The 16,745-nt window shown below is 35.5% G+C and overlaps 1 protein-coding gene across 3 annotated transcripts in view; it reads left to right on the forward strand.

The window, feature by feature from the left end:
• Positions 1-16,745, forward strand: part of WDR33 (WD repeat domain 33) — a 67,321-nt gene that overhangs the window by 19,720 nt on the left and 30,856 nt on the right. For all 3 annotated transcript variants that reach the window (XR_014318162.1, XM_082767726.1, XM_082767725.1), the window contains exons 4-7: positions 59-163; positions 853-948; positions 1,444-1,595; positions 3,353-3,450. Coding sequence is in view for 2 of the 3 variants with exons in the window: in XM_082767726.1 (XP_082623852.1) it covers positions 59-163; positions 853-948; positions 1,444-1,595; positions 3,353-3,450 (451 nt within the window). In the remaining variant the exon portion in view is untranslated. The remainder of the gene's footprint in view (positions 1-58; positions 164-852; positions 949-1,443; positions 1,596-3,352; positions 3,451-16,745) is intronic.

Consider the following 16,745-nt stretch of genomic DNA (forward strand, 5'->3'; position numbering starts at 1 on the left):
ATGCATGCTTTCCTTCTAGTTAGAAATGTCACTTCTAAATCTCTTTCTCTTTTTGTAGTTGGTCCCTCCCATAGGAATGCTGAACAACCCTATGAATGCTGTAACAACAAAATTTGTTCGGACATCTACTAATAAAGTAAAATGCCCAGTATTTGTTGTCAGGGTGAGTATAGTGTTGGATTTACTTAGTTGTATTGTATTATTTTAAGGTCATGATATTCTTAACTGCAGAGAGAAACGAAGGATCAGATCAGTTAAAGCATTTTCAAATAAAACTAACATAGGATACACGGATGACTACTGTGCCTACTTATAGTCTTTTTGTGGAGGATTTTAGGGAACTAAATGGTAAGGTCTGAGTACAAAGTACTTCTTTCAGAGTTTGGGGTGCATTTAATCTTTTTTTCAGATTGTTTTGGGGACTAGTAATCAGATAAAAGGCAGTTAGGTCTTTGTGCACCTTGACTCCTGTAGCATCTTTTAACAACTTTTCCATTATGTCAACAGTATTGTTTAGTATCGTCTGCTAGGAGTGTGTTGATGCCAATAAACTGTTTCTTCTCTTTGGTTAAATTGTTGTTGTTGGTTCAACAGCAGGCTAGCTTTATTTTCTTGTTAAAAATTCAAAAACTCTGGTTTCTGCATTTTTGTCTATTTTGCATTCACTAGCCAATCACTTACTAAATACTAGTTCTGAAATTCGCTGGAAGAAGCTTAAGATTTATTTAGAGGATTGTGAAGAAATGCTACAGTTAAATCTTTAAAATTTAAAATTTAATTTAATTTAAAATTTAAATCTTTAAATTATTAAATAAATACAGTTAAATGCACAGTTAAATCTTTCTTTTGCAGTGGACTCCTGAGGGGAGACGCTTAGTTACTGGTGCATCTAGTGGAGAGTTCACATTGTGGAATGGACTGACTTTCAATTTTGAAACAATATTACAGGTAAATTCATCTGTCAAGGTCTCTGTGCATTTCCTTGAGGTCCTGGAGCATGTTTTGGGGAAAAATTTTTCACCTGCTCCTCATCGTGGGCCAGTGATCTAAGTGTGGTAATGGGACCCTCAGGGTGTTTTGTTGTTTTTTTTATTTTATTTTGCTCTGACCCTATGTCAGGCTGTGGCTGTAGACAGTTCACTTAATGCTTCTCATTCCATTTCCGTATGCTTTACTAACTGTTCTCAGGGACTCACTACTCACACTAAAACAACACAATTTGGAAACAATATGTATATATTCTTTATTTAGAGGGCAGTTGTATACAGTACAAGGGAATGTTTTTTTTCCCCCAACAAGAATTTATTGAATCTCACTGAATCGTTACTGTTTTCATTTTTTTGTTTCATCTGTTTAAGTAGGAACTTGTTAAAACTTTGATGTTTGTTTGGGTCAGACAGTATTTGAACAAGTTTGCTAGATGTTTTGTTTCTGAATTTACAGGCTCACGACAGCCCAGTAAGGGCTATGACTTGGTCACACAATGATATGTGGATGCTGACAGCAGACCATGGGGGATATGTGAAATACTGGCAGTCCAACATGAACAACGTCAAGATGTTCCAGGCACATAAGGAGGCGATTAGAGAGGCCAGGTTTATACACAATATACCATTTTCTGTAGTACCTATTGCGATGATTAGACTGTTCTCTAAGTGTATTCTGGGTGAAGAAATGCATGGGTTCTGTCAGATTCTGGGAAACTTCCTGCACCACATAAACACAATATTTTCTTTTGTTTCCACATTCTCACCGTTTTGCTGGCACCTTTCTGAACTAGTATTGTCCCAGTATCCGCCTCTGCAATATGTTAGAGATGTATTTGTCTGCCGCATTTTGCACTGGTATTCTTTTCATTTTTATATGGTGACGATGTGTATCAGTTATTCCTTTTTATACGCACTGTGTAAGACAACAATTTCATTCCAAATAAAGAATTCAGTCTTTAATAACGTAACTGAATAAAATATAAAGCCTTCAGAAATAAAACACCTGCATAGTTCTCACAAAATAATAAAACACTAAATAAAGTGAAGAACTGCTTGGCTTGGTGAAGCCAAGACTTCCAGTAATACTAAATACCCACGCAGACTGCCACATACAGAAGTCTAATGTTAATACTGAACGGGTTCTTCAAGCCTGAAACTGTAAGCAAGCCATTGAAAAGAAGACCATAGGATATTCTCTTGGTTCAGTGTTGATGCCTCAGATGTGCAAATGTCTATGCATATAAAAAATGGAATCTAAAGTGATACTATCAGTAAGATGTAAATGAAGGGTGTCTCTAAAGCAAACCTGCATATAATCTTTAATAAGATACGGAAGTAGAAGAACTGTTTTTAAAGTAAGCCTGAAGAGAAGCTGCAGACCCCAAATGAAGCTAAAGCAGTGTTTCTTCAGGTTCAGGTGCTGGCCCTTGGTGGTAAAGGTTCACTGCCACTAAAACGTGTTCCACTAAAGTCACCATTTTTCTTTGATAGGATGTAGCATTTTCTATTAGTTTGGTTATGAAAAGTGCTTATGTTGGATTCAGTTACTGTCTGACTATATTGTGGCCATACATTGAATTTCTCTACTATTTTAAGCTCTCTCCTGATCATAAAGATCCTAAGATTTCAAGAGGGCTCTCTCACGGACTTTCACTGCATCAGAAAGGGAGTGAGTGCTGTCAGTTGCTGGGGATGTTCTGGCCTTAATCACATGGCTAAATAACTCCTTGCTTTTCCAGTGACTTCCATCAAGAGATGATGACTGCTCAGTCTGGAGGCTGCTTCTGTGTCTGTAGAAATCTTTTCAGGGTGTCGATGGGGTTGGCAGTAGAAGGGATATTTTTCCAAATTCCATTTACAATAAGTTTTATGTTTGTTTTATATATTATTTTTTTCCAACTAGCTTTTTCCTATGACCAGCTTTCCCTTATTTTTGCTTTTCTGCTGCAAAGCACCTGTGACCGAAGAGTTTTTTCCCAAGAACTGCTCTCCTGTGCCTCTACACAGTGTCACTTTCTGTTGGTATTGCCAAACATGAAAATCTAGGGTGACAGTTCCCAAGTCATTGGCATTGCTTCTCATGCTGCAGAGAAGGCACTACTATATGCAGTCATAGGTAGGAAGGTGCTAAGAATAAATTCTGGAGTTCTCATTTCACCGGGGACTGCAGTGCAATAGTAATCCTATGCTAAATTCATGTCTTGTGATGAAGTGGCAGGCACCGTATTCACTTAAAAGTCCCTATGTTCAAATGCATCTTTCAGTGTATAACACCTTACAGTATAATTTTGCCCTGTCTGAGAAGCATAGATAATCTGTTAAATGCTGACTTCTTTCCCCTGCTGTGTGTCTTCATGTAACAGTTTCTCACCCACGGATAATAAATTTGCTACATGCTCTGACGACGGCACTGTTAGAATCTGGGACTTTCTACGTTGCCATGAGGAGAGAATTCTTCGAGGTATGTGTACCAAAAGTACTGATGGGGTATTTCAGAAGGGGGAAAACCTTTTTTTTAACTAGGTGTTCACAGTACAGAAATACCAGCTTGTCTACATTTTTGTTTTACATCCCTATCTTCAATCCTCCAAACAATTTTTTGTTTGGCTGCTGTTGTAGGTGCCTTAAGCTCAGACCCGCAGTTCACAACAACATTACTTTGTTTACTGTCCACTTAAACTCTTAACGATGGGGGTGGATAGAAGGACATTTTTCTACCCCTATTGCTTTTCTAGGTCAGCAATACATTTACCTTTCTCCAGGCTTCAATCTTTGTGACCGCTTTTCCTTCAGAGCACACATTTTCATGTTGAGGATTCCATGCTTTTCACGGGAGTGCCTTTCATTCTGATTTACATGGAGGCAAGGTAGTCACTATTTCTCAGTTCTTAAGAGGAGAGCGTAGAGAAAACAACTGTGTTTTGATCGCATCATGCATAGCACATGCAAAGGATTTTTCAGTCCAACATCTGTGTACACTAACTTCTGGTGCATTTCCGCTGATTGTGTAGAGCTTGCTCCCTCTCTTGCTGCAGTCTTACTGAATTGCAAAAATAGTTTTTGACAGCTATTCCTTTCTTGCAGAAGATGTCAAAGGTATATAGGAGGAGGATATATAAAAGGGTGCCTTGAGATTGGGGATTGTAGGCATGTAGATAAACTGCAAAGAAGATAGGCAATAAAAACATGGAATTATGCTTGTAGGTGTTTGAGCTTGTTCACTGCTTTCCCAAACTAAGGATTTTTCTTTTCTCTTATGAAATAGATCTCTTTCTCTTGACTCTTAAGCTCTTCCTTTACTAATGCACTACTTTCAAACACCGCCACCTTGAAAAGATACTGTGCTCCAGCATTCTTGCAACAATGATTTTCTATTGGAAGCTGTGTATAGGCATTACTGTAGACATGTTCTTTACAGGTTCTGCAAAGCAAATTTCTGGGTGGTATCATTTAGATTCATTATTCCAAAAGCACCCAAACAGTATTGGGACATTTTTCTTGAGGCTTTACAAAATAAGTCATTTTGCACTATACGTGTTCTGTATCCTCCTCCAGGTTTGTACTTAACTACACATTTAAATTGTGTGGAGGAAATGGGGATTGCCTGCACACAGAGTTGTCAAGATTACAATAAACTCAAATTCTCCTACATTCTTAAAATGTTCTGCATAAGGTAGAAGGAGTAAAGCATTTAATTTACACCATAGAAAACAGAACTTACACTACATTTCCTTCTGTTACATTGTGTACTTGAACGCTGTGACTACATCTTAAATAGAATTTTGCTTTAATTTCTTGTAGTTTATATATATAACCATATACACTTTTTAGTTGGCAAAACAGCTCTCTAAAGAAAATCCTTGTGGGTACATTGTACAAGTAGAAGCAGTGTACTTCGTTATATAAGTTGGAAATATTTTCAAGACTTCACATCTCTGGATAAAATTAGACAGGCCAGGTTACTTTGTTTCTGCTGTTAGATAAGTAAGGTCTGCCAAGTAAAAACCAAAACCAAAACAAAACAAACACAACCAAACAAAAAAAAAGAAACAACCTACAAACACATGCGCTGGGTGTTTGGGGAGTGTGGGGGGTATGTTTCTGTAAAACATACGAGTTTAGTTTAGTTTTGCCTTTATTCCCTAGCACTACTTAAGTGATCAGAAGACGTATTTGAGAGAGATGTATGGGAAACACTTAAATAGCTTCCTTGGTGGAAAATACTTTCATTAATTATTTGGAGTCTAGTGTGTATGGCTTTCAGAAACTGATCTTCAGCTTTTTGCTTCTCCACATGCATTTTGCCTTTAGGTAATACACTGCTTAGTACAGCCTTAAAAGTCTACATTATTTTGTAATTGCCCTTCCAAAATTACAGTGATCTGCAAATTAAAATTCTGGTGGAACTTCACTATATTTCATTATGTACAAAAAGTGTTTATATCAAATACCCTGATAAATAGTTTTTATTATCTTCACAAACCATGTTTCAGCTGTTCTGGTTAATATTGGTGCTGTGAAGTTTAAGTGATACTACAGTATAGTTCAGATAAAAAACTTCACTTAGTATGTTGTAGTACTCTTCAGGTTATGTCACTCAATTACAAATTCAAATGAAATTGTCAATTTGCAGTCACATACTCAAAAGAATAAAATGTATCACTCAAGGATTAAACAAATATATTGGTCTTTGTATTTCTCTATTTCTTAGCAACCAATTAAGGAATGTAGTTTAAAAAAGCAGACTTAAGAACTTTAATGCTAGAGAATGCTTTTAAAGCAATTCTACCAAGAGCTTTAAAGGTAGTGGGATAAGCTTTGGTATAGAAAGGAAAATATTCTGTGGATTTACTATAGACACTTTTGTTTGCACTGGAATCAACTGATACAATTTATTTCCATTATTCAATGAAATGGTTCCCTTTACTCAAAAGTGGTCTAAACGAGCAATTCTAGTCATAACTTCTAAGGGTTGAGAAAACAAATTGGAAGTGGTAAATTATGTGGGACTTATTTTAGAGGTTTTGCTGGAGTTCTTTCAGCTCTCTGCAGTAGGCTATGCAATGAGCTAATAAATAATACGTATGAGCTAAATCACTCATTAAAGACGTTTTCTGCATGAGGCAGAACGTTTTACCTGTCCAGCTTCCGTTTTGGTCAAATTGAAAACAAACAGTGCACCCTGTTTTGTTCTTCATACATAATGCCAGTTCTGGATCCTTTTTCTTTAATCTTCCTTAGAGACCCTTTGCTGCCTGGCTTTTCACTGATTTATGTTGCTTTCCTGCTGTTTCTACCACCATGGCTTTCTGTATGGGGGTTTTCTGTTTTGTTAGAAGTATGTGCAAATCAATCAAGCGACTTTTTACTAACATGAAAAAGTAAATAGGATAAAAATCTTCCATTCTTTGGGGGAACGATCCTTAAGTTAGTCATCTTAAAGTGAATTACCTTAAAAGAGATTTAAGGTGGGGGAAATGGCATCATGTCAAAGTCACATACCTTCTTGTTTCTCCTCAAACTGATTGTGGTCTTTCTTTTCTATTGAAGCAAAGCTTTTATTCTAATTCTGCAGCAGTAGTTTCTGGCTCTGTTACTTTCTATGATGTTATTTTAAAATGATGGTAACAAGTATATTTGGTGTACTTCCTAAAAAGCACTGGTAGGAATCTAACTCGTTGAATTTTTATTTTATTTTTTTTAAATACGAGGACATATAAAGCAGTGAATGGAATATCAGTATGTTGTTTTCCTGTCAATAGTCTGTAACTCTGAAGGGCATTTCCTTTAATGACACATAACAAAACACTGTTCGATCTTCAGTCTAAGCAACTGCAGTGAAGTTAATGCCAGGACTCATATAAACAGTTCCCATTCTGTGTGAACTTACATGTCAATGGCTTTTAATAGTGCTAATTACACCTGAAACTTTTTTTTTATTAAAAAAAAAACAAAAAACCAACAACAAACAAAAACAAACAACATTCAGTGAAAGCTTGATGTCCCTTTTTGTTTATTAAGAAATTAATGTTATCAGTGATTTGGCAGATGGATGGGGATCTCTGGGCATTGGGTCTGTACTTTTGTATTCCTGAAAACGTTTTAGGTAGATTATATGTGAACATATGATTTCTTAATTATTCCCAGCATGAAACCATTGGTTAGAAGGCTACAAATTCAATTTTCAGTGTTGTCAATTTCATTGTCACTCCTTCTTTCCTTCACACTGCACTTAACATCCAGTTGAAATGGGTCCTTGGGAGAACTGCAAGGTTCTCATTCTGAAGTCCAGGTTACCTGTATGTTCTTGGGCTTCAAAGGTTTTCTGGCTTAAGTAGATCTCTTTACCAACAAAATAACATGTATGTTGTGTACATGCACACTTGAAATCGCTATACTATATTATTTCTCATTTGCTCACAATATCTGAAAAAGGTATCTCCACAGCTATAATTTTTTTCTTCCTTCCTTCCTTCTACTCTGATTTTTGGGTCTTCATAAACAAATGAAGTATCATGTAATGCCTCTAATTGTTTAAGTAACTTGTACTGTGAAGGGTGAAGGATCTCTTCATAGTTCTTGCTATCTGCTACCTTATTGAAATGGCAAATCTTGTACTTAAATTTTGGAGATCTGTTCAGTAGATGAAAGGAACCAGAGAACCAGAACCATATCTTCATGTTAGTCTTCCAATCTTAAACATACGTTAGTAGCTAACTCTTAGCCTTTGAAGCAGCGTAGCCTCAAATTGTTACCTTTTCCTGGCATGTAATAGAACTCTATATTGGATGATGTGAAAGAAAAGATGAAAATAGCATTGATTTCTTTTTCCCTCTCTTCCATATGAGTTTTTTTTTCTGTTTTTGTTATATTTGTAGGGATAGAAAACCCATTAAATTCAAGAAATGCATTTATGCTGATACTGTGTAGAGAAGGCAAGTCCTTGAATTTTTTAACTTAAAAATACATATATATACATTTGAAATGTGAGTATAGAATCAGTTAAAACTCTTCTTTGTTGTTGGGCTTTAGTATGCCAGTTACACTTTAGGTCTTTGATCTTTGTGAATCTTCATTGCCAAAGCAAATTTTGGGATGGGATGAGAGTGGGAACTAGGTTGCAGCTAAGTCTGTTGAGGTACAGTTACACTCCAAACAGCCGTGCATCAAACTTTTAATGTGTTTGAGACACGAATAATGTTGGGGATCTCAGTAGGATGTTAATAATGACTCTGTGATGTGAGGGTCTCTTTTCAGAGTGATCAGATGATTTTTGCTCCATCTGACACATTTGGGCACTTCAGCTGTATGTGTAGTGCCAGCCCTGATGCTTCTTTTTTTGGAGTTATGCAAGGTTTTTGACACAGTCTCAGTTGTCTGCTGCCATTCACTTTTTAATTTTATTAGGAAACCTCTCAGTTGCCTTTGTGAGATTGAGTTAGAAATACTGTACACAATTTCCAGCTTCATCAGTGGAAGTCATCAAGCAAAATGTATTTTCCTAGTCTCTTTACTTTTTTTCCATAGTTAAGTAACGCTAGGGATTTGGAATGTGAATAAAGATACTTTCTTGAGTTCATAAACTGTATCATTCTGATGCTTGTTAGGATGGTGGGTATAGTCCACATGGTAGATGGGAAGAATCAAACATCTTCCAGCACGAAGCTACTAAAATATGTTCATGTCATCTCATAACTCAATATTATCGCTGAATGCCCTTTTCCAATGCTACAACATCTTGGTTTTCTCTATAGGAGATTTTATTGAAATACCGAGTTCTGCTTGTATTGAACATAAATATGTCTCTTTGAGAGTTGAGAAACTTCCTGCTATGTTGGCTTCTATCGGGTTTCTATTTGAAAAGTGTTCTAGATTGAACAAAACCCTTTGTTTCAATCAACTACACTTGAGTTCATTGGTTTCTATAATGAAAAGGTGGTCGTTAGGGGGTAGCTTCATGATGCTTTTGCTCTGATCCTAAAGCAGTTACAGGGGAAGTGAGAATATCAAAGACTGCCCTTGGGGCTTTCTGTCTCTGACAAGCCTGTAAGTTTTTGGTCTTTATTACAGTTCTCTTCTGAGTTATGTTATGGTTTAAGTACAACATTCTAAGTCTTATACTTCTGATTTTCATCTAGAATCTAGTATTGAGTTACCAAAAAAAAATAAATTCATAAACTAGCAATATAAATGATTCTCAATTGATGTATTAGAGATCATGAAAGATAAACCACAGCACAATGCTTTTTTTAAAAAAACAAACAGATACTTCTGTCAATATTTTTGTACTACAAGAATGAAGAGGCGCTGTGTGTGGGAATGAGATTATTTTGGATTCAGCTTTGAAATGATTTTTTTCCTCCTGGTAAATATCCTGAAGTTTAAAGTTGCATAATCTGTCACATCAAGTCCAAGGGCAGATATCACACTAAAAGAAGGTTTTGTTTGCTAATCTATTTTGTTAAGCTTGGAGGGAATGTTGGAGAACACTAATGTTTCACAGAACAGCCAAGTCTTAGCACGGTTGAGATAACAGATGCTCGTAAAAGCAGTTATGTAATTGCATCAGTAGGGTTTCTTGCATCTACTTCCTTTTGTGTGTTTGATAATTACAGAGGGTAGGTGAATACTGGACTAGGTGAAAACTTTCTTGCAGCTTGTTAATGTAAATACTGTAGTGTCTATTCAAAATGAACATATGTCACAACACCCTGCATAGTGTTCAGGATCTCATCTATGGTGTGAACCACTGCTGCAGGTGTGTTTTATCCTAATGTTCTGCATATGGTTTTTGAGAGGAAAAGCAACACTTTAATCAGATTTCATTTACACTAATGAAAAAAATCCCAAACTGCATAGGCATTTAAATACTGATACTAAGATAAAAACATTTTTGTTACCTCTGTGCAAGTAGTAATTGTCATATTAAAGGTTCTCAGCAGAAACAGAATGGTTTGGAGTTAATCTTACAAAAGCGTTGTAACTCATCTTCTGATAAAATCTTACATGGATATGTACTCAAAATTAGGCACTTTTTTTTTTAATGGAATCTAGACTAGATTCCTACAGAAATTTGCTATTCCTGAAGAAATGTTAGAGGTCATCAAAAAAAAAAAAAAATTCTCATCAGTGCATAGAAGCTTTCCTTGCAGGCTTCTTGATTTTTTTTTTTCCTTGTGCGTGGGGGTTAAACAGACTTTTTAAACCATCCTGTAGTTACTGTACTCAAAAGCTTTTGTGTATCTAGGCAAGCATAGGTTTTACCAAGCTTTTGATATTTTCTTTCATGTAATTTTAATTCCATGCTTAAATTACTTAGTATATTAATCTCTGAGTGATATTCTGACTTTAGTAGTAAGAGAGTTCAAATTTTACTATATGAATAGTATTGTAGTTAGGATACTTAACATTACATGTTCATAAGGACAGCCAGGCACCAGAAGATCAGGAAAGCTTGGAAATACTTTCCCTAAAATACAGTGGATCTTTTTTCTCTTTCATACTTGCCTGACCTTATGTTCTTATGGAAAAAAAAAAAAAAAAGGCAACAGTTCTGCTCATCATGTTGCATTTATAGGAAGACACAGAGCCAAAGCTGAAATTGGGGTGCATGCTGAAATGGGATTATGGAGCAGACCAGGAGAAAGGGACTAATAAGAATCCTGAAGGGACTAAAAAAAAAAAAAGGATGGAAAGTGCACATACACATACTTTTTTTCCCTAATATCTTTAAAATTTTATGTTCTGTGTCATGACTTTGAGAGACTCAAGTGTGAGTGCAGTTAGGAACACAATCTGTTCTCATTTTGGCAATGAGTTTGGAGCACTGTTTTAGCAAATGATGCCATGGCTCCTAGCTGTAAAGAGACAAAGCTGTCAGTACAGGTTGATTCAAAACTCAAGGCTTTTATCACTCCCCAGGAAGTGGTGTGGATTCTCATTTTTTTTGTTGTTGATCTAACAGCTTAAAATCTAAATTATCTAATATTACTAAACTGAAGGCCTGCTCTGGATTGCTTCATTTGCTACATGTACAAAGCACACGCGTGCTGCATAGTTCTGCAAAAAGTCATTGGTTAGAATAAGCATGCAAACATAATCAACATTTCTTTTCAAAGCAGAATGCCACAACATTCCAAGTGACAAATTCATTTTACAGTGAAAATCCAAACTGTTATCTAATTTTGCTGCTTCCAGATAAGGATTTTTTAATGAAAGCAATTTTGAGGGGAAAATATTTTCATTTCTACTGCTGAAAGTGTGTGTGTGCATGTGTATTGCAGGTAAAGTAACTGACAGAAATTTTATAAATTCAAATTTGATAGAGAAAAGTATTTTTTCACTTTTTTTCTGTAACTTAAATGCTGGGGCCGTTAAGTGTCAGCTTCCAAAGAAGCACAGTCTTAAGGATCAGCAATTCAGCCATATAGGAGAAAGCTACAACTTAAAAAAAAATATTTTCTTATATCATAAATTTCACAGAACACATCATCAATTCCAGAGAGTTTAGCTTATTATTTGTAATTATTATCTTTATGAAAGCATCTGATACTTCTAGTTCTGCAAGATGATATTTTCATACAATATTTAGTCCTTCAAGTTCTGGTTTATGTATGATACTACTAACACGCAGGTTAGTTGTATTTTTCTTTAAAATGTATCTTCGTAATGATTGTCATATTGTATATAAATTAGTTTTAGTAAGGATATGTAAGTGGATAGGTAGAGCTATTCCAGAGAACAGCTATGGCCACATGAGGAAGTGGTTGTATCAGTTCAGAGTATTTTTCTGCTGTGGCCAAGCAAGGGGTGCAAGTATCTTGCATATATTCTCTTGGAAGATACAAGGTTATATCAAATGATTCTTTGTAAATATTGTGTAATACCCTGTTTTGACCATTCATTTAACACTCAAACTATGTACCTTTTTGCTCACCAAAATAAGCTTTGAAAAGGAGCATACGATTACTATTTAAATATGAGCCTGAGCTGAGAAACTGGAAGTTGTCAGTAACAGGGGACTGGAATATGAACAAATGAGATGTTCCCAAAATGAGATGTTCCCAAAATCTTAAAGTAAACTTATTTGCATTCAGGAAAGCTGATAGGTGTGTTCCCTTGCCTTCTTAAAATTGGAAAAATGTGCTTTAGTAAAAAGTAAACCCTGCTTTCTGGTATGTGATGTCAGATGAACATTTTCTATCTATCACATGTGGAATAACGATTTTCCTTGCCTTTTTGTTGAGAATGATGGAGAGAGAACATCTGATGTTGCCTTAAAATCTTACTTTTTAAACTTCCATCACAAAAAAAAAAAAAAAAAAAAAAAAAGACAAAACAAACAACAAAAAAAAACACAACTTCCTGTAAACACAGAGTCATAATGCTCAATAAACTAGCTTAACTATAAATGTTCTATTCCTCAGAGCCTAAGATGAATTGGGGGAAAAATGTAGCTCAGGATGTAGACTCTGTTGTTATTAATAGTAATTTCTAGACAATGATAGGGAAAATCAAGTGTAAATATTTATTTAAAAAAGTACATTTTAAATTCTCTTTATAGCTGACTTTCTGTCCTCTCAAAGGTGATCCTATTCTGGTTTATTTTTCTGCGTGCCTCAAGATTTCAGGAAGGCATGGCTTTGATAAGTATTTACTCTTCTAAGGTTGAGAATTTACATAGCAAGACATGTTCATTAATCCTGGTTTAACACAAGGCCCAATTTTAATTGAGAACTATTTTTCATCAAATGCTCATTTCTTTTTCCAATTCATTATGAAGTGGAAAATTCATTTCCAATTCCAATTTCATATGAAAGTAAAACGTTTTCTTTTGAAAAGAGAACTTCCACAGTTCTTTTATATTTAGAGATACGTAGCACAGCTTGATGTATAATTGGTATTCACAGGTAAGTAATTTACCATATAAATACAAATCTAAAGTTTGAGCTGAAACTCATTTGATGTTCCAAGTATGTTGCCATTATAGAAATAAGTATTCTAGATAAGTTAGTAGTTCTTAAAATGTATACACACACACACAAAACATATCTCCTCATCCAGTCCAGTGGAAAGCACATTTAAAATCCCATTTTTACCTGGGAGATTTTTCATGTTTTTTGCATTCTCTTACTGGTGTAATGAGAGTTTAGCAGAATTTTAGATACCGTGCTGTCTCTGTCCATAGAGGCTTTCGAGACGAAACTGGATAAAACCATGAGCAACCTCTTCTGACTTTATAGCTTTGAGCAGGAGGTTGAACTAGAGAACTCTGAGGTTCCTTCCAACCTGACTTAATACTCTGATCTTATGATACTGAATTCCATCTGGCAAAACAGAGGGAGAGAAAGGAACAAAAATCCTCATGATTTAATTTTTAGTTTTACTTCACTGTACTGTATACATACCTAACTTCAGTCAGTATCTAAAAAGATCTAGCCTTTATAATATTACCCAGCAGCAGACTTTGTATTTTAATGTTAGCTTTCTGCTTCCTTGTTTGTGTCCAAATTATCTACTCCTGAAATATATTGTATATACAGTGTTGTAAAGCCTTAAAATATGTGCAAAGGTAAGATAGACTGCTGTCAAAAAAAAAAAAAATAGATACTGCTTTACTCTAAACTGAATGAGCATCATTTTGCCAATCTACTTTGTTATTACCGTTCTTGAACATACATTTCTCTAGAGCATCTTTCTAAGTTCTGCAGAGGAGCTATAAGTAGACCTCGTATGTTTATAAACATCATTCTTTATGAATAGGTGAAATGGGTGTTAAGTATATTTTTTCTGTTGAGCAACAACGTAAGAATGGTCATGACCAATTTAGTACACTATCCCAAGTCCTGATTGTCCTATATCTCTAAGACAAAATATTTAATTTTCATGTTTAGGCATATTACCAAAGACTGTAAAATATTAGGACTTTGAGACTGTAAATTATCTTAAATAGGAAATCAGAAGTTACTTTGTCTTGAAACAAGCTATTTCAAGCACTTGAAAAGTTCAAACTATATTTACTCTGGTGTTTCCATTTTTCTCAAAAATTCCATGCTTCTGAAGGAATAACAAATTCAAAGAAACTGAATTTGAAGCGCCATGTGAAGAAAGTGCAAGAATCCTTATGGGTTATTAAAGATGAGTTTAGAAAGGAATAAGCACATTAAAATCTGTAGATGTAATTCTTCATTCTGAATTGTAATTACTGACAAACAGTTGCACATGAGATAATTCGTGGGCAGCTACCAGACACATTTGGATACAACATAGTATGTGATGATTCTATTTTCTGAAGATTGACTTGGTCTGCTGTTTGATATGCTGCAGTGTGTCACTGCTGGCTGTTTGTGCCTGGTCAATAAGAATCCTGCCTTTTTCTTTAGGCCTGCCTTCTTGTCTTATTCATACAGGATGCATAGGCAGAAATAACACCTTAAATTAGACCAGCTGGTATAGTTAGGAAAGAAGATTAAAGTAAAAACTAAAAAAAAAAAATCCACATCTGTCCTAAGGACTCTAGCTTGCTTAATTTTAGGTCAGCTAACATAGCTGATAATCACCAGGTGTTGTCTTTTTCCAGCAGATCTCACTCTGTGGTCTTAAACTCTCACTGCAACAATTACATCTTGCTTCTCTAGCAGTAACTGCACCTACTTAAGGTGAATGTATAAAGTGTTCTCTCTCAATGCATATAGTCCCATAATCATTATTACTTTGCTATTCCCTATTCTAGTGGTTAGGAATATCAATAACGTGAATGAATGTGCATTTCTGTAGATCACCTTCTCCATTGGGAAGTCCCTGTTCTCCTGACACTTGAAAGTAAGCATGTGGTATTGAGACTAGGAAAATAAAAAGATACATTTGCTCAGATGCCTTTTTTATTATGTTAGATTGATTTATGCTCCACAGTTGTAGTCTGGAGATCTCTGGGCAAAGGTAGGTTCTCTTTCACACCATTCAAAACTTACCAGGAATATTACTTGTTTCCAAAGAAGTGGAGAAAAAAATATCATTCCTATCATCTATGTAAGCATTTCTGCAGTATGTGTTATGCTTGTTGGTGACTTAAAACCAGGCACTTACAAAAACATAATCAGAATTTTTAGTGCTAATTTTAAACTTAGAATTTTTGTTCACACTACAAAAATTGGAATGGTAGCGGCTTTAAATAGCAGGTGCTGTCCTGCCGTTTTTGTAGATATGTAATTGCTGCTTTCTGTCTGCAAAAAAAATCCTGCTTGCTCAAAGGCTTCTTCACATGCTGTGTGCTTCCCTCCAACTACCATTTTACTTTTCCTGCATCAAGGAATTCTTCAAGAAATATACAGTCTTCCTGCCTACGAGCACTTAACTGTATATGTTTCAGTCTACATTTTCATCATAATGATCTCTGTGCCCAGTAAGTCTAGATGGAAGTACTGGTAATGAAATCTCTGTTCTGCATGATGGTTGAACTTGCATTGGTGTCTGCAGAACTCCATCCTATCAGGTATTATCACTGTAGCTACATCAGGTAGCATCTAGAAAGCCATAGCACTTCACTGAAACTTAAAGAAGGTTCTAATGATAGTATTTTATTCCGTAGAAATTATTTACTAGAAATACTAGTAAATAAGATTGGTAAACTTAGAAATTAATATTGAATTTAGTAGACATGAAGAGCATCAGAATATTTTTCCTGCCACGTCTGCTCTTTGCAATCCTTGCACAGACAAGAGGACTCGTGTAGGAGTGAAAAGCAAATTAATGTTTTCAATGTATTATAGTCTATACTCTCTGGTGACAATTATTGTGAATTGGACATCTGTGCGGTAGCAGCTGCTAATCCTGCTGGTTTAAGGAATGTGTTCTGATCAGATGGCGGGTGAATGGAATTCCAGTTCCAACCAGTCTGAATAAATTTGCTGGTAGTGGAAGGTGGTAAATTGTATTAATCATGTAGGACATCCGTCCCTCAGAAAAAGTTTCTTTTCATTCACCTAGAATAAAAATCTCTTCATAAAAACTATGTGAGGTATGTCAGGCTTTTATTTAAAGTCTACTTGTTTGCACACAGTAGCAGGAATAATGTTTTTTGCTGTTTATTTTACCATAGGATGCATCTGTCATGCATTGCGTGTCTCACTCTAAGAACTTAGCCCCCCATGTTACCTCATGAGAAAGATGCTCTGACACAGGGGCACAAACAACCTCACTTTTGTGCTGTCTTGGGGAGGTTAGGATACTGCTGAAGGCATACAAATAATTAAAGCCCAGTCTCCAATAGATCCAGAAACTTTTCCTTAAGGCCAGGTATTTCTGAACCTGCTGTGCTTTTTCCTCCACTGTAGTGCTTGTGTCGCAGTCACCATGTTCATGACACGTTGACACCTGTAACACTGCATCTAGCAGTAGATAATTCACAAGGGAATATGTGATCCAAAACCAGAGGCTAGTCTAATGAAGGTGTATTCTGTGTATTAAAGCAATAACTGTATTTTAACTTGCACTGAAAATAAACTGTTGACATGGGTTATACCTGCTAAAGCTTCCTCTTTTTTTTTTTTAAATAATTTTTAAGGTTAAAATGCTCTTTGATGCTCCCAAGTACAGGGTTGCTGTATTAACCAATATATTAAAAATCAAAATGTGATTTTGGCAGAGCTGTCATCTTTTTGCATCATTTTGCCAAGAAATACCTCTTTCAGTTTCCTCTGTGGTTACTTCATTATCAATGTCATGCGTTAATGTAGCCTGTTCGAAAACAAAAATGAC

This window comes from Aythya marila, assembly GCF_965140915.1.
Source record: "Aythya marila genome assembly, chromosome: 9".
NCBI lineage: Eukaryota > Metazoa > Chordata > Aves > Anseriformes > Anatidae > Aythya > Aythya marila.